This window comes from Equus caballus, chromosome 14 (assembly GCF_041296265.1).
Source record: "Equus caballus isolate H_3958 breed thoroughbred chromosome 14, TB-T2T, whole genome shotgun sequence".
NCBI lineage: Eukaryota > Metazoa > Chordata > Mammalia > Perissodactyla > Equidae > Equus > Equus caballus.
Window position 1 is genome coordinate 90,080,543 of NC_091697.1, and position 20,998 is coordinate 90,101,540.

General features: G+C 36.5%; 1 protein-coding gene across 31 annotated transcripts in view; it reads left to right on the plus strand.

Annotated features, from left to right (window-relative positions):
• Positions 1-20,998, plus strand: part of ARB2A (ARB2 cotranscriptional regulator A) — a 383,076-nt gene that overhangs the window by 13,667 nt on the left and 348,411 nt on the right. For 12 of the 31 annotated variants that reach the window (XM_023618016.2, XM_070234562.1, XM_023618012.2 and 9 more), the window contains exon 2: positions 20,581-20,704. The exons of 10 other annotated variants lie outside the window; for them this stretch is intronic. In XM_023618016.2, coding sequence (XP_023473784.1) covers positions 20,599-20,704 — 106 coding nt within the window. In that variant the 5' untranslated portion in view covers positions 20,581-20,598. Of the gene's footprint in view, positions 1-20,135; positions 20,263-20,580; positions 20,705-20,998 lie in introns of all 31 variants that reach the window. 9 more of the 31 variants (XM_070234560.1, XM_070234566.1, XM_023618013.2 and 6 more) reach the window with 1 other exon arrangement.

Sequence of the window (20,998 nt, forward strand, 5' to 3'; positions counted from 1 at the left end):
TTGTTTTTTTAGACATAATGCTATTGTACACTTAATAAGCTACAGTATAGTCTAACCATAGCTTTTATATGCTCTGGGAAACCAAAAAATTCATGTGACTCACGTTATTATGATACTTGCTTTATTGCAGCGGTCTGGAACCAAAGCCTCGGTGTCTCCAGGGTATGCTTATATATGCTGGGTATTCTAAGTCCCTAAGATACGTTGATTCATTTGATCCTCACAGCTATCCTTTAAGTAGGTACTAATATTAAATGCATTATTTATTTATTTATTTTTTAAATTTTTAAAAAATTTTTTAAAAATTTATTTTCAGATGTGCATCATATTTCGAATTCTGTGTAGATTACATCATGTTCACCACCCGAAAACTAATTACAGTCCATCCCCTCACGTCTGAGCCTAATCACCCCTTTTGACCTCCCCTCTCCCCCTATGGTAACCACCAATCCAGTCTCCAATGCTATGTGTTTTTTTTTGTCGTTGTTTTTATCTTCTACTTATGATTGAGATCATATGGCATTACTTATTTTTTTGTTTATTTTTTTGAGGAAGATTAGCCCTGAGCTAACTGCTGCCAATCCTCCTCTTTTTGCTGAGGAAGACTGGCCCTGAGCTAACATCCATGCCCATCTTCCTCTACTTTATATGTGGGATGCCTACCACAGCATGGCGTGCCAAGCGGTGCCATGTCTGCAGCCGGGATCTGAACTGGTGAACCCCGGGCTGCCGAAGCGGAACGTGCACACTTAACCGCTGCGCCACCAGGCAGTGGTTTCAGTACCTGAAAGACAACTCGTAATTAAAATCTGTTGATAAAATGGGGTCAGTTGAACTTGTCCAGGAGGGCCCATGGTTTCACTAGCTTCCGCTTGTCCTCTCTCAGTAGATTCACATGGAAAGTGCATAATTCTCCCAGCAACAATGTGGGACAGTGAGTGTAAAGTGTTCCCAACCAGGAAAGCTCCCTTGAGCCTTGGTGTCCAGGGTGTTTTTTTGGGGTGTCAGTCACATAGGCATAGAGTGCTTCCATAACTGACAACTACTTAATCTCCAGCCCCCACACCACACTGATACAGCATGACATGAGACCCTGGTGAATAGAAACATGCATTCATCATGAATCACGTGGTTAGTATAAACTGTATGGCATGGCCCAAGCGTCAGGTGTACAGAGGCACTCTTATCAGGCGTGATATTCCACGGGCTTATAGGTTATCTCCCAGAAGCCAGTCAAGGGGCAGTCCTTTCTTTAGAATATACGGTGTTTGAACACTGCAAGCCTGCTGAGTTAACCTTTACTGCACAGCTGGAGGTTAAGTAACTTGTCCTAGGTAACACACAGAATAGATGGCAGAGTTAAAATTTAAGCACAGGCATTCTGGCTGCAGTGTCAGGTGTTTGAACCATATGCTCTACTGCCTTTTGGCATCGCTTCTGTCAAACACAGAATCTGATATGTTTGAGGCATTTAATAAATTTCTGTTAGGAGAATGAATGAATAAATTGTAGGAAGCTATCAGAGTTGGCTGGTTCAGTAAAAGTCATTAGTATTAGAGCTTTTTAAGTCTGAAATACCATGTCTGTTTCTACTCCCAAGCCCTCTAAATCTATAGAAGTTATTAGACACTTGCTGAAGATTAGCTTAAGTTTCTTTTTGCTCACTTCATGTGTGTAAGTATTGCTCAGTTGACTGGAGTAGTAGGATTAGAAATCTGATTATTTCTCATGTATTAAGAAAATATATGCTTGCTTGAAGTTTCAATATTTAGAGCTATTTTTCTGGTTTACAGCCTAATGAATTCCTTAATAGCAGTTAAAATTAGACGCAAAGCTAAATACTTATGATATTTAGGTTATTTTTGTGTTTGTGTGTATTTGCTAATCTTTCTTGGGGCAAATAATAAGGTTTGGCTGAAATGTAATAAAATAATCCCTTCTCAAGTAGTAGTTTATATATTTCTCATATTTTTTTTTATCCACATGACATCATTCTCCATGGAATGAGTAGTACTGTAACATGTAAAGATTTTAGGAAAACAGAATAAATCATACCAATTACCACTTTTTGACATTTTAAAAGTCTCCTTCTTTTATCTAACATTATTAGGGTATAGTGGAAGTACAATTCACTGTACATATTTAAAGTGTGTAATTTGATATGTTTGAGCATATATCCCCCAAACTATCATCACAATCAAGATAATGAATATCTCCGTCACCTCCAGATGTCCTCATTCCATTTTTCATTGGTCATTTGTATGTTTCCTTTCGAGAAGTAGCTGTTTAAATCCTTTGCCTACTTCTACATCAAGTTTTCTTGTATAGTCAGCCCTAGTGGTCTAGTGGTTAAGATTCAGCTTTCTCACCGCCACTGCCAGGTTTGTTTCCGGTCAGGGAACCACACCACCTGTCTCTCAGTTGTCACACTGTCGCGGCTGCATGTTCTTGTGATGCTGAAAGCTGTGCCACCAGTATTTCACATACCAGCAAGGTCACCCATGGTGGACAGGTTTCGGTTGGAGCTTCCGGACTAAGACAGACTAGGAAGAAGGACCTGGCCACTTGCTTCCCAAAAAATTGGGCATGAAAACCCTTTGACTAGCAGTGGAGCATTGTCTGATAGAGCACTGGAAGATGAGAGCGTGGCGCAAAGACCAGGCTGGCTTCAGCTCTGCTGTCCGTGGGTCGCTAGGAGTCGGAATCGACTCCGCAGCACTAACAACTCATTACTGAGCTGTAAGACTCCTTTATATAATCTGGATACAAGTCTTTGTTTTCTGATATGTGTCTACCAAACATTTTCTCCCAGTCTGTGGCTTCTTTTTCATTTTCTTAATCTTATTTTTTGAAGAGCAAACATTTTTAATTTTAGTGAGGCAGAATTTATCAATTTTTTTCTTTTATGATTCGGGGGGTTTGTTGTTGTTCTGTCTGGGAAACCTTGGCCTACTGCAGGGTTGCAAAGATTTTCTCCTGTGTTTGCTTCTAAATTTTTATAGTTTTAGGTATTTTATTCAGGTCTATAATCTATTTTGAGTTAATTTTTGTGTATAGTGTGAGATAAGAGTTGGTTTTTATCTTTTTCCATATAGATACTCAATTGTCTCAACACCATTTATTGAAGACTTTCCTTCTGTTGAAGAGCCTTGCACCTTTGTCGGGAATCAATTGCCTTTATGTGTGTTGGTCTGTATTTAGACTCTGTTTCATTAATGTGTATGTCTTTTTATCAGTACCAAGCTGTTTTGATTACTGTAGCTTTATGGCAAGTCTTGAAATTACACAGGGTACATCTTCTACTTTGTTCTGCTATGAAATTCCGTTGATTATTCTGGGTATTTTGCATTTCTACATGAATTTTTGAATTAGCTTGCAAATATCTACAAAATAGCCTGATGTAATTTTGATTAGGATTGTGTTGAATCTCTAAATCAGTTTGGGAAAAACGTCATCTTAAAAATACTAAGTTTTTTGGGCCAGCCCAGTGGTGCAGTGGTTAAGTTTACATGTTCTGCTTTGGCTGCCCAGGGTTCACTGGTTCGGATCCCAGGTGCGGACATGGCACCGCTTGGCAAGCCATGCTGTGGTAGGCATCCCACGTATAAAGTGGAGGAAGATGGGCATGGATGTTAGCGCAGGGCCAATATTCCTCAGCAAAAAGAGGAGGATTGGCAGCAGATGTTAGCTCAGGGCTAATATTCTTCAAAAAAAAGAGAAAAAAAACAAAACCAAGTTTTCTTTTTTTTTTAACTTTTTTTTTTAAGATTGGCACCTGAGCTAACAACTATTGCCAATCTTCTTTTTTTTTTTTTTAATTCTTCTCCCCAAAACCCCTCAGTACATAGTTGTGTATTCTAGTTGTGAGTGCCTCTGGTTGTGCTATGTGGGATGCTGCCTCAACATGGCCTGATGAGCGGTTCCATGCTCATGCCTGGGGTCCAAACCGGTGAAACCCTGGGGCCCCCAAAGCAGAGTGCATGAACTTGACCACTCGGCCACGGGGCCAGCCCCACCAAGTTTTCTAATCCATGCAAATGATATTTCTTTCCTTTTATTTAGGTCTTCTTTAGTTTCTCTCCACAAAGTAGTTTCTAGTGCAGCAGTTTAGGGTATCTTCTATTAGATTTATTTTTAGGTATTTTATGTTTGTGAAACCAAGTGACTGGAATGGAAGATCAGAGTTGAAAATGTCAGAGTTTATTGCACTCAAATGTTTATTATATAGTGTTTATTGTGGTTTGAAATCTTGTCGTTCTTCCCTTTCCCGTTTATGGGCTAGTTTGCCAATTTCTGTTACTTATTGAAAATCTGTGTAAATAAAACAGCTGAAATTATTTACATATTGACCTTAGGGGACAGTTACAGTGATACTTGAGGGGGAATGCCTTTTTTCTCTTCTACTGTTGCCCTCTTCATTGAGAAGTTTCTCATTTGATCAGTCTTGTACTTTCATTGGGCCATATAGCTGTTAAAAGATCATGCTTCCGGGCTGGCCCCGTGGCCGAGTGGTTAAGTTCGCGCCCTCTGCTGAAGGCGGCCCAGTGTTTCGTCGGTTTGAATCCTAGGAGAGGACATGGTACCGCTCATTGAGCCACGCTGAGGCTGCGTCCCACATGCCACAACTGGAAGGACCCCCAACTAAGAATATACAACTATGTACCGGGGAGCTTTGGGGAGAAAAAGGAAAAAAATAAAATCTTTAAAAAAAAAGATCATGTTTCCTTTACATTTCCATGCAGCTCTGTTTATTCATTCCTAAAGTTTACTGGTCTACATGCATTTCAGGGGATTCTGAAATCCTAAAACTAGTTTTAAACTTAGGAAAAGATAGAAAGCTCTGCCTGTGCCCCAAACGTAAGCCACATGTTTCAACCCAGCTTTATTAAAGCACGAAACTTCTGTATTAGGCACTGACCCAACTAGCAACGTAGTGATACTGTGTTTCCTTATGGCTGTTAGTTTTCGTATGTATTGCTTCCTTCTCAATGAGGCCCTGACTATAAATACTATCTAAACCCTTGGTTTCTATATGGCTATAGTTTCTACTGTGTATTGCTCCTTTCTGAATAAGACCTTGACTATAAATATTATCCAAATCCTACCATATCCTCCAATAGTATCAATTTTTATTAAGTAATTAATCTAGATTAGCTAATAGATTTCATTTGACAGAATGCCATTTAGTTTTACTTATTTACTAAAATTATATAAATACGGTTTCAAAAATGAAGTAAGGACTCATTTTTGCATTAATTATCTTTCTTCATTACTTGGGGATGTTGTTGCTTTTATAGGCTTTATTTTATAAACAGGCCCTATTTAAGTCACCATTTATGAGTCCCAATTATGTAAGAGATGGCAGGATGAGTAAGACACAGTCCTTTTCATCTGAGAGGTGAACTGTCCTGTGCAGAGATGCCCATGATGTAAAATAGAAAGAGCTGACTTTCGTGAGGTACTTAGGGGAGAACACTATTGAGGAAAATATTTCAGGAATAGTAATTAGCGAATGAGAAATGTTTCAGCGTGGAAATATTTCATGTCTTAAAGTTTAAAAACTTCATTTTTTAATTAAGCAGTGAATTTTATTATGAAAGACATGGAGAAAACAAAATCTTGGCAAAATGAAGTAACACATTTTAGTTAAGACTACTGTAAAAGTAGGAAAGGATTTCTTCTTTAGAAAGTCTTAGACTATAACCATAAAATGTATTTCTCTCAGAGCCCAATCACCTTTTGTTTTCTCTAAATGTTGTCTTATAGGATCTGCAGCACCATTTTCAAAGTGATAGTCACTTATGCCTGTTGTAGTTAATTTCAACCTTGAAGTGTAACACATGTGTTCACCTACAGAATTGTGGAGCTACTGATTGTCTTATTAAGATGTCCTACTGCTTAGGACTTGCTTTGAATTTCTACAAAACGTTTGGGTGAGGTTGTTTCTTTCTATTCTTTACATTTCGTAATTACAAAACTTTAGTTTTTGGTTTTTTGTTGGTAAGTGAATACATTTAGCATATTTCCAGTTACTGTTTTTTTATTCATTCTTAACATTAAAGAATATTAGATCCAAAAATTAAAACATATAAATTAAGGACCAATTATTTACTTTGTAAAATTTTTTTAAAATTATAACTATACTACAGAAGTCCTAAAATAGATTCCATGTACATTTAAAATAGAAATAAACTTACAGTATTTAAGAACACATATCCTTGATATAGTATGGTATATCACATTTTAATCGATAGCTTTATTAAATTTTTCTTTTGCTACAAGTGTCTGAATTATATTCTTTCCATATCTGTTGTTACTGATTTATTTTTTAAATCCATTTTCTTAGTTCGAGTGTTCCCTCTTCAATTGAGTACCTTGTCGGTTGAATTTCTATGCTCCTCCAGTGAATTTATTTCAGAGTTTACTCTACACTTCATTTCTTGCTTTTTCTTCTGAATGGTTCCTATTCAGAACTGACTGACAGTTTTGTTGGCCTACTGATTAAATCACAGTAGGATTCTTGAGTTTAAGAAGTCATCCCCAAAATATTGATTGTGTGAGGAATCGTTTTAAAAGGGAAGGGATGTTGTCACGTTTGGAATTGTTTCAGGACTTTACGCAAGCCTGGTGTCTATTGTATAGTGTATAACCACTGTTAAAAGGGAAACTGTAATTGTGAAAGAGCTCACTTCTGTGCCCTTCCAGTTCTATGGTTTTATGTTTTGAATCTGTGTATAAAGTTGCTTTAAGTATTATCTCTGTACTTTGTGATCTGTAAAAGGCCAGCACTGGAGGCTCGCAGCTTACCTTGGGATCCTTGTAATGTGTATGTGTGTAAAACCAGGCTTATATCAACAAATGTTAAAATATCTGAATATTTTCCTTCAAAACAAAACCAAACCCGTCAACCACGTGCAGAGCAATGCCACAGGTTTACAGAAGCTTTCTCAATTTTTGTGTAGTCAGATTTCAGGTAGTTACTTAGGGAGTAAGTAGTGCCTGAGATCTTACAGCAAAATTTATGGATGATTTTTAAAATGAACAAAATATAGGCTTATTTAAAATTAAGTATAGGCCTTTAAATATATCCTTAGACTAAGCATTGGTGCTAATTCTTTGTTAGTCCAAGCAGCTTTATAATTTTTTTATTGCTAATTTGTGTGCCAATAACGGATGGTTGAATCAACATCTGTTTTTCAGTGAAAGGAAATTTAACTCTCATGCAGAAAAAGCAGTATTTTCAGCATTTGTCGTTTAAACAAATAGAAATGAGTTTAACAAAATGTTATGTTCAGACAAAACACCAGATAAAATGTTTTATGCCTGTTTATTCTCATTCTAACATCAAGTCCTCCCTCCAGTGGCTGTTGTTACAGCATTTTCCTTTTTCATCTTATTTTGGAAAAACAAGGAAAGTTACTATTTTTTTCCCAGAATTAAAGCCCATTTTTGTGTCAGATGATCCCCTGTGGGAAATACTCTTTTGCGACTAGATGAGCCCATCCTTTAGTAGTAAGGGGATTATTCTGAATTGAATTCTTAGTCCTCATCTTTCATTTCCAAGTTGCTTATAACTGTCCCTTATGCCAGCATTTAAAAATTTTAATCAACTTGTATGTCTTCAAAGGCAGATTTTACTTGATATACTTACTAGTAGCAGTATACCAAGCAAAGAACCAAAACATATATGGCAGGTGACATTTTCATAAGTGCATAGATGTATTTTAAAATATTTTATTATAAAGTTGTAGGATGGTATTATTTTTTAATACAGGTTTTAAAAACAATTTATAGTTCAGCTTTTTTAAATAGCTAGTGCAAAGCTTTTGACGGAATCAATTTTTATTCAAAATATTAGTTCCATTTCAAAATAGGCAAGGAATCGAGTTTTAGTAATATCATATTTTATGGATAGATAACTGCTCTGAAGTTTATTCAATAGGTACCTATTTATCCTTTTTGCTTATGAGTGCTTCTATCAGGGTTTATTCAGGAGCAGGACCTCCAAATTTCTGACAAAATAGGTGGACACTCAACATTATGTTTAGAGAAAAATGCCCCAAAGGACAAATTATAAAAAGCAGTGCTACTAAAATTAATTATAGTATTCTTTTTCTTTCTCTCTCTTTCTTTTTTCTTTTGCTGAGGAAGATTCACTCAGAACTAACATCCGTGCCAGTCTTCCTCTGTTTTTTAGTATGTGGGCCACCAGCACAGCTTGGCTGCTAACAGAGTGGTGTAGGTCTGCGCCTGGGAACTCAGCCTAGGCTGCTGAAGCAGAGTGCACTGAACTTAACCACTAGGTCATTGGAGCTGGCCCTTGAGGTTTTTCTTTATCATTTATTTAAAAATGTATTATTGATAAATAGAGATTATATGCAATAAGGGCCTGAATGTGATTGTATATACATTATGTACTGATTCAAAAGTTTGTGATGTTATGCAAGTTATAAACCATAATAAAGAGAACAGCTGTAAATTCACCACTTAATCCAAGACTCGAAACAGTATCAATAATTTGAGTTGACCTATGTGTTTCTCCCTATTTCATGCCCCCTCACATTCCCAGAGGTAACTACTATTTTGAATTTTGTGTTTTTCTCTTGATTTTTCTGATAGTTTTATCACCTAAATTGTCATACCAATAAATTGTTTTAGTTTAGTTTGTGTGTTTTTTTTATTGTTGTTGAGGAAGATTAGCCCTGAGCTAACATCTGCTGCCAATCCTCTTCTTTTTTGCTGAGGAAGACTGGCCCTGAGCTAACATCCATGCCCGTCTTCCTCTACTTTATATGTGGGAGGCCTGCCACTGCATGGCGTGCCAAGCGGTGCCATGTCTGCACCCGGGATCTGAACCAGTGAACCCCGGGCTGCCAAAGTGGAACATGCGAACTTAATCACTGCACCACTGGGCTGGCCCCAGCTTATTTGGTTTTTAAGGTTTATATAAATGGTATTATCTGTATGTAGTTTTCTGAGACTTGGTTGTTTACTTAATATTATTTTGGGAATATTCACCTATGTTTTTGAGTGTAGTTGTGGTTCATTGACATTCTCTGCTTTATGCTATTTGTCTCTAGTAATACGCTACAGTATATCTCTCCTCCTGTAATTGGAGAACAGCCTTTTCCAGTTGTGGTAGCCAGCCTCTAAGATGGCCCCCAATGATCTTTGCTTTTTGATATTCATGCCTTTGTGTAGAGTTCTCCTACATTGAATAGAGTTGCCCTCTGTGCAGTAGAATATTGAGGAAGCGATGGTGAGACTTGCAACTTTTCCCTTGCTTTGCTGTCTCTGTCTCTCTGTAGAAAGTCAGAAGCCGGGTCGTGGTGATACTTAAGCAGACGTGTGAAGAAGCCAACGTGGGCAGGTACTGAGGCTTCTAGCAAAAACCGGTACCAATAATTTGTCTGTGTGAGTGAGCCACCTCTAGTCCCAGTCAGGCCTTCAGATAATTGCAGACCTTGCCAGTATATCTTGACTGCAGCCTCGTGAAGCTGAGCCAGAACCTCGCAGCTGAACTGCTCCCAAATTTCTGAACCGCAGAACTGTGGGAGATTGTAAATGTTTATTGTTTTGGCAACACATTTTGACGTAGTTTGTTATGCAGCTATAGATAATGACTAACTTGGCTTTTTTGATGATATGAACACTTTGTGAACATTTTCATGTCTGTCTCCGATGTACATGTACAAGACCAAGCAGTGGACCAAGGTATGAGATTGCTGGTTGAAGATTATGAGAATGTTTAACTTGGAGATCTCATGCCAATTTTCCCAAAGTGGTTGTCGTAATCTGCATTTTGATCAGCAACATGAATAAGAATCTCCAAAATACTCCATTCTTTTTAACTTTTGGTATTGTCAGACTTCTTAATTTTTTCTAGACTAGTGAGTGTAAAATAATATCTCATTATGGTTGTCTTCTCTGCCCCAACATCAAAACAGTAGTCTCCTATATTTTCCCCTAATAAGTTTAAGGTTTGCTTTTCACATTTATGCCCTTAATCCCTTCAAAATTGATCTCTGTGTATGGAACGAGGTAGGTATCTAATTTCATTTTTTTGCTATGTAGTTAAGCAGCTGTCCCAATTATGGAGGAGTCCACCCTTTCCCCAGTGATATGTGAGTGTCATCTGTGTCATGTAAGTCTGTTATGTGGGTCTGTTTTGGAGTTCCATTCTATTTTATTGGTCAATTGGTTTATTCCAACACTAGTGACAGACTATCTTAATTACTGTGATACCTGGTAAGGCAGATCTTTGAATCATATTCTTCTTCTTTAGGAGTGTGTTAGCTATTCTTGGCCATTCTTCCATACAACTTTCTTTTTCTTTCTTTCTTTCTTTTTTTGTGAGGAAGATTGGCCCTGAGCTAACTTCTGTTGCCAATCTTCCTCTTTTTGCTTGAGGAAGATTGTTGCTGAGCTAACATCTGTGCCAACCTTCCTCTATTATTTTATGTGGGATGCCACCACAGCGTGGTTTCATGAATGGTGTTAGGTCTGCACCTAGGATCCCAACCTGTGAACCCCGGACCGCGGAAGCGGAGCGTGCAAACTCAACCACTACACCACTGGACTGGCCCCCTCTTTCATACAACTTTTTGAATTATTTTTTCAGGTTCTGTTGGGTTTGAGTGGAATTGTGTTGAATCCATTTATCAGTTGAAGGAAAATTGATATCTTCGTAGTGTTGAGTCTTCTGTCCGTGAATATCGTATATGTCTTCATGAATTTCAGTCTTCTTTAATGTCTTTCAGTAACATTTTATCATTTTTTGTGTATAGCTTTAACATACCTTTTGTTAGATTTATTCTTACCATGTAGGTTTTTTGTTTTTTGCTGTTATAAATGTCTCTTTTTTTAAGGAAGACTATGCTTTATAACCAGCTGTTGCTGGTATTTATCAATACACTTTATTTACATATATAAATCACTTTAGCCATCTTTCTAAATTCTCTTTTTATTCCTAATAATATAGTTACTCTTTTTGTTTTTTGAGTCTAGAAAATCTTGTTTCTTGATTCTTTTTGCTTTTTGATGGTGTTTTAGATAGTTACATCATCTGCAAGTAATAACTTTGTTTTCATATTTTCAATCCTTATACATTTTTGTTTTTCTTTATCTTACTATACTCTGTAGAACCTCCAGAAAACTTTGACTAGAAGTGGTAATAGTAAAGTGGTAGTGATGGGCATTCTTTTCTGGTACCTGATTTTGGCGAGGATGCTTTAAATATATTGCCATGAAGAGTAATTTTACTGTAATTTTTTGTTGGTTTTTTGAACCTCTCTGTCATGTTAAGGATGTTCCTTTTTATTCCTAGTTTGCTATGACTTGTCTTCCAAAAATGAGTATTGGATTTTTTCAAATATTTTTCCTGCAGATAGTGAAGTTATTATGGTTTTCTTCCTTTATGTAAATTGCGTGACACTTGTAGATATTCTAATGTTTTGTAATGTGCTTTCCAAGTTTAGTTATTCTCAACAAGAGAGTCCCTCAGGGGGCTTAGCTATAATGTTGGAAGTGAAGTCTAGTTGTAAAAGTTTTGACTCTCCTGATCATAGGAAGGGATACTGCCACTTGGTGCTTGTGTAGACAGCAGTAATGAGAGTCGTCTGGCATACTGTGTTTAAGCATAGGTCTAATAACATAAATGGTTTAACATTCCACAAAGCGTTGTGCTAACAACTTCAGTGCCACGGGGTTAGTTTTCTGCAATTAATAGTGTAGCTAAGTGATGGTTGTCTTTTGTGGGGGAACAATATTTTGTAGAAGCAAGGAGGGTTCAAAGCTCTTGGTTTTTTGGAATATAAGAATTTTGCTGCCTTAGATCCTTCGTTAATTTAGGCAAGGTATGAATTGTTTGTATTGTTTTCTCAATAAAGTAAGTAACCACTGTAACTAACATAGTAGTTTAAAAAGGTGACTTGAAGTTTCAAATTCCTGATTCTTTTTTTTTAAGATCAGATATTTGTAGTATCATAGCAATGTAGAGCCTCCCCAGATCTTTCTGAGTTCATTGACTGTTGGTCCCAGGATGAGGGCGTTGTTGAAATATGGTACAAACATGAAATTCTAGAAAGTACTATCACTTCATACATAATTGGGAAATTCTAGAAGCCAAAAACAAACCAAACAAAACCCAACACATTCTGAAGACACTTAAATGATAACATTCACAGTTGTTAACACATTTAGGTAAAGTCAGGCTTCTCAGAGATTTTCCCCTTAAAAAAACAATGAGGAGTACACTGTTAGTAGACATTGGATTTGAATGGTACTTGAATGAGTTATTTGCAGTACCATTGTGGTATCCACAAAGCTTAACTTTGCCATTAAACTTTATTGCTGGTGTTAGTAGTATAGATTACTGGTCTATTTGATTATCTTCAACATTCAAACTATCTCAAGTTTATCTTCATTTTTTTCTATAGCAAATGGTATGTTTCTAACTTGAAGTGTTAGTACAACGTGTGGGGTTAGTTGTGATAATAATCAAAATAATAATAAAGGAGTTATTACCAAATTTCAATCCTTGTTAGAAATTGGATAAAATTGGGGTGCTGTTAGGTGGTATGTGGCCAAGGAATTAACTAAATCATGACCAAAGTGAATCAGTGCTTCTGCCTAGATTCTCATTGGAAGATGTATGCGAGGGATAGCGACAGGCCAGGGAGGCAAATTACCATCGACCGAGAACCCCTCAATGCACAGAACCAAAACAAGCTAGACAAGAGCACTTTGACTTACAAAACTTTATATATGATGTTCACCTTTTATACCTGGAAAATAATGTGTTTGCCCCTAATGTCTAGAAAGAGCAGGCTTAGGTGGTTGCCAGCTTCGCTCTGGTGGGAGGGATAGTAGGGACATTTGAAGAGAGAAGTTGTTTAAATGAGTCAGCCTTAAGTCCACTTATCACTCCTGTTTCATGGAAGGAAAAGAGAAGAGTGAGTGAGATGGTCAAGCCTCTCCCCTTTCAAGATGGTGCCTTGACCTTAGGCATTATAGCTGTAGAGAAGAGATGGAGAGAGAAGGCCATTTAGTATGCAGTGAAGGATACTACCTACGCCAATGCAAACGTCTCTTTTGGACTGTTGGAATCATCACATCAAAAAGAAACCATGCACCCATTAGCAATCATTCCTCATTCTCCAGCCCCCCAACTCCCAAAAACCATTAATCTACTTTCTGTTTCTGTGGATTTGCCTGTTCTGGATATTTCATATAAATGAAATCAGACAGTATGTGCTCTTTTGTAACTGGCTTCCTTCACTTAGCGTAATGTTTTCAAGGTCATTCATGTTGTAGCATGTGTCAATACTTCATTCCTTTTTTTTTTTTTTTAAGATTTTATTTTTTTTTTCCTTTTTCTCCCCAAAGCCCCCGGGTACATAGTTGTATATTCTTCGTTGTGGGTCCTTGTAGTTGTGGTATGTGGGACGCTGCCTCAGCGTGGCCTGATGAGCAGTGCCATGTCCGCGTCCAGGACTCAAACCAACGAAACACTGGGCTGCCTGCAGCGGAGTGCGCGAACCCAACCACTTGGCCACGGGGCCAGCCCCTACTTCATTCCTTTTTTATTAGTGAATAATATTCTATTGTACGGATATAACACCTTTTGTTTATCCAGTCATCACTTGATAGACACTTAAGTTGTTTCTACTTTCTGGGATGTAAGTAATGCTTCTATGAACATTTATATATAAGTTTTGGTATGGACATATGCAGCTATTTCTGCTGCATATTATGAAAACTTCGTAAAAGACTGCTTGGGTATATACCTAGAAATGGAATTGCTGGGTCGTATGGTAAATCTATGTTTAACATTTTGAGGAACTGCCAAACTGTTTTCTAAAGTGGCTGCACCAGTTTATATTCCCACTAACAATGTATGAGGGTTCCAGTTTCTCTACGTTCTCACCAACACTTGTTCTTGTCTTTCTTGTTGATTATAGCTGTGTATAGGGTGTGAAGTGGTATCTTATTGTGGTTTCGATTTGCATTTTCCTAATGACTAATGATGTTGAGCGTATCTTTTTTGTGCTTTTTGGTCATTGCTTTTTAGTCATTTGTATATCTTTGGAGAAATGTGTATTCTTATTCTTTGTCCGTTTTTTAAATTAGGTTGTCTTTTTATTGTTGAGTCCCCAAAGTTCTTTATATGTTCTGGATACATCTTGTCTCTGAACATCAGAAACCTTTTTGTTTAACTTTGGAAAAAACATTTAGAAAAGTACATTGTCACAGCTTGGATTTTCCAGAATCTGATGCAGAGACAAAATTTGGAGGGTAATCTGTTTCTTAGGAATCAGCACTTGCAAAAAGGACAACAGGATTGGTCAGAGAGAGAAGTTGAACTTAATGCAGGCTTGACAAAACCTCCACCAACCCGACAGTGAGCTCTGGAGCAACTGTTGCCTGTCAGAGTTTTCCTGCAACAGGCGGAAGTGGCTGGGCCTTCGTATTCCCACTTGGCTCACTCTGCAACTGCGGGTGCACCTGGGAAAGACATGACCTTGCCCAAGGCAACTCTGCGTCTGAGGCAGACTCCGAAGCGGTCAACAGCTGGAGGCTGTTTGCTGCCTACACTCCCTGCTGCTGAGCAGCATGTTCCCCTTGAAGGGCCACCCGGGGGTTCACCTTAGTGTCTGCCACATGCATATTGCATTTTAGCATCTAGGTTGAATCTAGAGTTCACAAAGTTTAGTGGAGATGCTAGTAAATGTATTTAAGGAATGAAAAAATTTGATGCAGGCTTTGTGAATGTGTTATTACTGCTATTTCATGGTATTGGCTACTATGAACTCTTATGAAGACAGTTTCTACTTGTTTGTTTTGGCCTGGACTTATGTGTGTTTGTAATATTAATTTGTTTTATTGTTTATGTTTACCATAGAATTAGAGTCTCTTAAGTAGCTTATATGACATTTATATTTGACCATATAAAAGAGGCTACTATTTGTTTGACATATTCTGTTGTTTTTCTAAAATTTTGAGCACATCTTCTTTTTGAGAATTATTTTGTCTTCAGCCATAGCTCTGCTATTTCTGCTGCATATTATGAAAACTTCATAAAAGACTACTTAAATTATTTTTTCTTTTGAGGGGCTTCAAAATTGAGAGTTGTCTTAAGAATTGTCTTAGCCCTTGTTTAACTTCTTGGCATCAGTCTAGCATCGTCTTGCAGATATTCTAAGGTTTTCATCTAGCATTGTTGAGTTTCTGTCTTTTTGCTAGCCAAAAAACAATGTGAAACCTAACCAGGTGACTACCAATTTTGGAACCTGTTAAAAAGACACAGTAGTGCAATGTTAGTTTCTTCTAAAATCTTTGTATTTGATGTTTCTTGACTTTTGACTCTTTCTTTTAGATGCTTGATTTACCAAACTATTGTGGAGAATGATGGGGAGTAATTTTTATCAGTCTTAATTCTGAATAGCAAACCAAATAGACTTAGACAATTTTGGTTGACAGTTTTTGTCTATAGATATATAGATATATGATTAACTATCTTCAACTTGCCCAAACTCCAAATTGTAATACTTTCTGATAATATAAATTAGTGCACAAAAGTGAAAACCTTCTATGGAGTAAAGAAACTGGAGTTGTTTTTCTAGTAGAAGATGAGTAGTTTGACTCTACCAGCATGGTGGAGTAGAAGACGCTCATAACTAGGAGTCAGAATCCCAACCACCCCTTACTATCTGGGATGTCTTAACCACATTACTTAGCTTCTCAAAGCCCAGGATGCCTCATCTCTGTAAAATGCAGATATGTCAACTCTGCCTACCCTGCCAGTTGTGGTGATGACCTAATAAGATAATGGGTGTGAAAGGACTTGGTGACTTTTTGACCACTGTGTGCATTTAGGAGATAGTTGGAACAGTGTTCTTTGGACACAACTTTAATCTAAATGAATGTGGAATTCACATACTTGAGCATTTTCCAGACACAGGTTATAATGATTGGAAAAGAACGTAAATTATAATAAAAAATTAGTTTAAATTCCATTATGATCATTTTCAATATAGTCTTGGAAATCCAAGTCAACTCAACAGGTATTTATTGTAGAACTTTATTATTTGTTCTTAGAATTCATCGAAATGGTGCACATCACAAGTTTCTCATTCCTGTAAGCTGGACTAATTTGGACAAATTAGTTGGAATCTGATTATTTCTGATATTATGTGGATTACTAATATATATAAAAGAATTTATAGTTTGCAAAATGTTTTTGTGTACCTTCTTTCATATAATCTTCATAATCTCCCTGGAAAGAGAAGTTCTCTTATTTTTTTTGTTTTTTCCATTACTTAGGTTAGACAAGTTGTGACTTTCTCAAGGTCACTCAGCTACTAGGTGGTGGAATTGAGATTAAAAACCTGGATTTCTCATTCCAAACCTATTATATCATGTTGCTTGGGAAACTAAGGGATTAATTTAGATATGTTTGGCTTGGAAACAGGTATTCCTAGTCTAAGCTAAACCTTGGTCCAAACATAGATTATATTCTCTATAGAAACCACCATTTTCTATGCACCAAGAGCCCATGTTACACTGGGCTTTGTCCTCCATGTCTGCTCCAGCCTGATGCCCTCATTCTCCAGCTTCTTCCTCACCACTCATATATCTGTGTATACACACACGTTTCAAGATATACATTTTTCCCGCCGTAGCCTCAGAACTATAAACTATCCAGGATTATTATGAACTAACCTTTGCTGATGAGCAACTTCTGAGTAACATGGATATTTTATAATTTGGGTGAGTCTTTGGTTCCTCACAAATCCTTGGTACAGATACACTTACTGTACTTTTGGTTGCAAGTAGTCTATTATGAGCTGGATTTCCAGTAGGCTTAGTGAGCATAGATCTTTGGGATCAAACCAGCTCCAAGGGTCCTAGGGAATTAACTCAGTTTTACTAGACTTGTGGTATATTTTGTACTCTCATCGTTGCATTCAGAATGTGAGGTGGAAAGGCCTTCTGTTGCAAAATCATCTGTATCTAGTTCCTATTTAATACCTGCCTAAAAACAAAAACAGATGTAGCAAACTGAAACTTCTGTGTATCCTTTTGTACATTTTATAAGTGCTCATGCCATATTTGAGCAAACAGGGCAACTAAGAAATATTCTACTGTTTCATGTTTTGAAATGCTGACTGGATAAAGATTACACATGACAAGTTATTTATAGCTTTATTTATACATAGTGGATTCTCTGTTGGAATCATAGAAAGGAAGAAGATATGATAATTGCTTTGTGTAGTTCACAGAATGAAATTGCAAACTGAGATGTTTTGAATCTAGTTTATACTGTAACCATTTCTAGGAAACCATATTTAAACAGCCGTGGTTATCATGAAGTATACAACATGTCAACTGTGTCCCAATTCACATCAGTAAAAACCTTCCACCACTTTATTCCCTATAACCTAACCTCCATCAGATAATACTAAATAAACTATGTCGAGTGCACATATTAATACATATCAAATATATCAAATGGCTTAGTGGCTGCGTTTTCAGTAGTGTTTACCTGTGGTCGTGCAGGTTATAACTCTGAATTTTTATTAGGAAAACTAAATTGAGAATTTATAGTGTTCCGGATTGAGCTTCACCAGCTGGGCCACAGCCGTGGAAAATAACTTGAAAAGGTGAAAAATCTAGCAGTGAATTAGAGAGCAACAGATAAATTGCTTTAGCTTCATGCTTACCTGCTTTGCATCTGCTGCTGTAAGGTTTAGGGTTACAGATAGTAATTAGTAGTTTCCTAACTTGTTTATCACCACTTCAGTGAATTGTGACGTGTTTTTTTCTGTTGTCTCATATAAAATAAGAAGATGATTATTAATTGATATTTAATCTTGGGAATCTTGAACATGATTCTTGAAAATGTGGATTTTCTTTCCCTCCCCCCTCTATCTTTTGCTTATTTATTTGTAAATTTGACAAATATCCATTGAGCTCCAAATGTGCCAGACATCGTGCTAGGGTCAGACATGATACCTGTCCTCATGGAGGTCAGAGTCTACAGGGAGCATGTTATTAAACAATGTAGAGTATTTAGAGCTTTTTTCAAGCTTTATTGAGATATAATTGACATATAACATTATGCAATTTAAGGTGTACAACGTGATGATTTGATATATACATGTATGTATTGCAAAATGATTACCACAGTAAAGTTAGTTAACCTGTCCGTCACCTCACATATTTATCTTTTTTTTTTGTGGTGAGAACTTTTAAGATCCACTCTCTTAGCAACTTGCAAGTATACAATACAATATTGTTATCTGTAGTCACCATGCTATACATTAGATCCCCAGAACTTTAAAATGTGAATCTTGAAAATGACTATTGCACCAAAAATGTTTTATAATTTCACCTTCATTAAAACAGTCAGAATGATATAATCATATAAATTGTTCTCTTTAGAAACCAGACTATTTGGGGCCAATGGAAAATAACCTAGCAGTTTATATTTAGAAGAAATACTGAACTAGCAGAAGGATAGAGTGGAAAAATGTAAGAAGTTCCCCGTAGGTAATTTAGTTTTGGGATTGTTAGCAAAGAGCACTGTGTGAAATCTCTCGTTATGAACATTTCTCTTTAATTTTTGCTACAGGATGATGTATAATAAGGAGTTGCTGGAGAAACTTGTGCACAAACTTTTGGGACTTGACAGATAAGACTAATTCCTGAATGTAAATAGGTGGCCCTTACAAATATTGCTTTTTAATAACAGTATTATAATTTTCTGTCTAGGTCTTATATATTTTATCTGTGGCTGTTTGGCAGTTTGATTTGGTAGCTAGAGAGTAAGCCCCTTCCTGGGCTGTGACCATGTCTGTTTCCTCACCATTGCACCCTGGTATCTTGCACATTGCCCACCCTGTAGACTAGGATATATTTCTTGAAAGGAATATAGACACATTTTATTCATGTAGAATTTACAGAGTTTTGAGTTACCTCTTCACAGAAAAAAATTACTACTACGTCCATGCTAAGTGAAAATGTTTTCCCAGTCAGAAAGTCTTGTATTCTGTTAATATCCTATATTAGGAAACCTCACACCATTGGGAAACAATAATACTGCTAGTAATAGCAATGATTGGCTATACACACTTTCTGTAATATTAATTCTCAACCACTATTAGATGAGCTACATTTTATAAATGAGGAAACTGAATATAATACTAAGTGACTTGTCCCTGGCCATAGAGTTATTATTAAGTAGTGAAGCTAGGATACATTTACAACAGGTAAAAAATATAAGCCGACATATGTTGAGCACTTAATTACATATCAGACACTATGCTAAATGTTTTACATTTAACCGCACTGTAACACTATGAGGGGAGCATGATTATCATTTCCATTATACATATGTGGAAAATGAGGCACAGAGAAGGTAAATAATTTGTAAAGGGCACATGGCTAGTTAGTGGTAGAGATGGAGGGCCCCTCCTCTTATACCACCTTACCGACAGTTAGAATTGAGATAAGGGCGGCATTGATTTATCACTGTTTGGAATATTCATAGTTTTAAAATATTATTTTCAGTATTCGGGTTTTTTAAAGTATTTTCTCCTACACTCTGCTGATCATGAAAATGCCTCATTTTTAAAAGGTAATTATAGCATGTGCCTCTGAATGTTAACTGAAGTTTGCTTTGTGGGTAGCAAGTCAGTTGGGTTCCTCAATCAGGGGAATATTCAGTCTTGTTTTCTTATTGTCGTGAATGTAGTTTTTATATAATTTAATTGTTATGGATTGACTAAATTAAATTTTTTCTTTTGTATGTGTTGCATTTTTTTCTTTTAAACTTTAAGAATAGTTTTTTTACTGTTCGTGGACCCCTTGGGAAAAACCATCTATTTATAGTTTAAATGCCTTCCCTTTGGCCAAAGTAGAGCAGAATTAGATTTTAGTAAATCATAATTTTATATTATGATTTACTGAAGTGCCATTTACGGAGTATAGTTTCCAGACTTTGAATTTGGCATGGTTTTATTTTTAAGAGAGCTAATTTTTTTCCTTAAAGTTGTATTTTGAATTACACTAGAGGTAATTGATAGCTACTTTTTGTATTTATGTGTTTTTCTCCTTCTGACTGCATGTTCCAGGAGGAAGACATTCTGGCCTTGTAAATGGCTCATGCTTACAGTTTATTCTAGAAGAAATTTCCAGTTTTTGAAACTACCTGGAGATGTTTTTAAAAAACATTAGGTGATAGAGAACTAAACCTAAATGGTAAGTTTAGCTAAATTCAGTTCAGCAAGATTAGGTATCTTTATGTATAAGGTATTGTGTTTGGTGACTTGAGAGATATAAAGATGACACAAATTTGATACCTCTATCCTGGGGCTTGTAATCTGTTAGCTGAACCAGACAAATACATAAATAACTATAACGCAAGGCAGGCTATGATAAGTACTGTGGTATAGGCATCATCAAAATGCAGTGGGAAATCAGGATAGAGAGATTAATCCCAGCGGGGAGGATCTAGGAAGTTCTCATGGAGTAGGTAGGATTGAGTAGAGCTTAATTTATTGCTTTCATTCATTCTAGACTGTCTTCTGAAGATTGATGTCTATTTCCTTGAGCTCTTTAATTTTGTTGCCAATTTGGATAAACATGTCACAAATCCAGCAGGGAGGTCCAGATGAAAAAGAAAAGACTACAGCACTAAAAGGTACATACTTAATTTGCTTTTTTAGGATATTTTCATTATGCCTAATGAAGGTATAGAAATATTTAGGTGACCTTCCATTCATTTCAGTTCTAAAATAAGAATATCAGTACTTTATAATTATTTGTATCCCTTACAGCAACTATCTCAGTATCTGAGAGGTAGTATGTACTCAGTAAATAAATCATAGAATCATGTAAATTTACAGCTGTAATATTTCTTAATGTTTTTCTTATTCAAGGTTATATATTTAATGGTAAAACTAACACCATAGGACCTTGAGTCAAGACTAGTGCC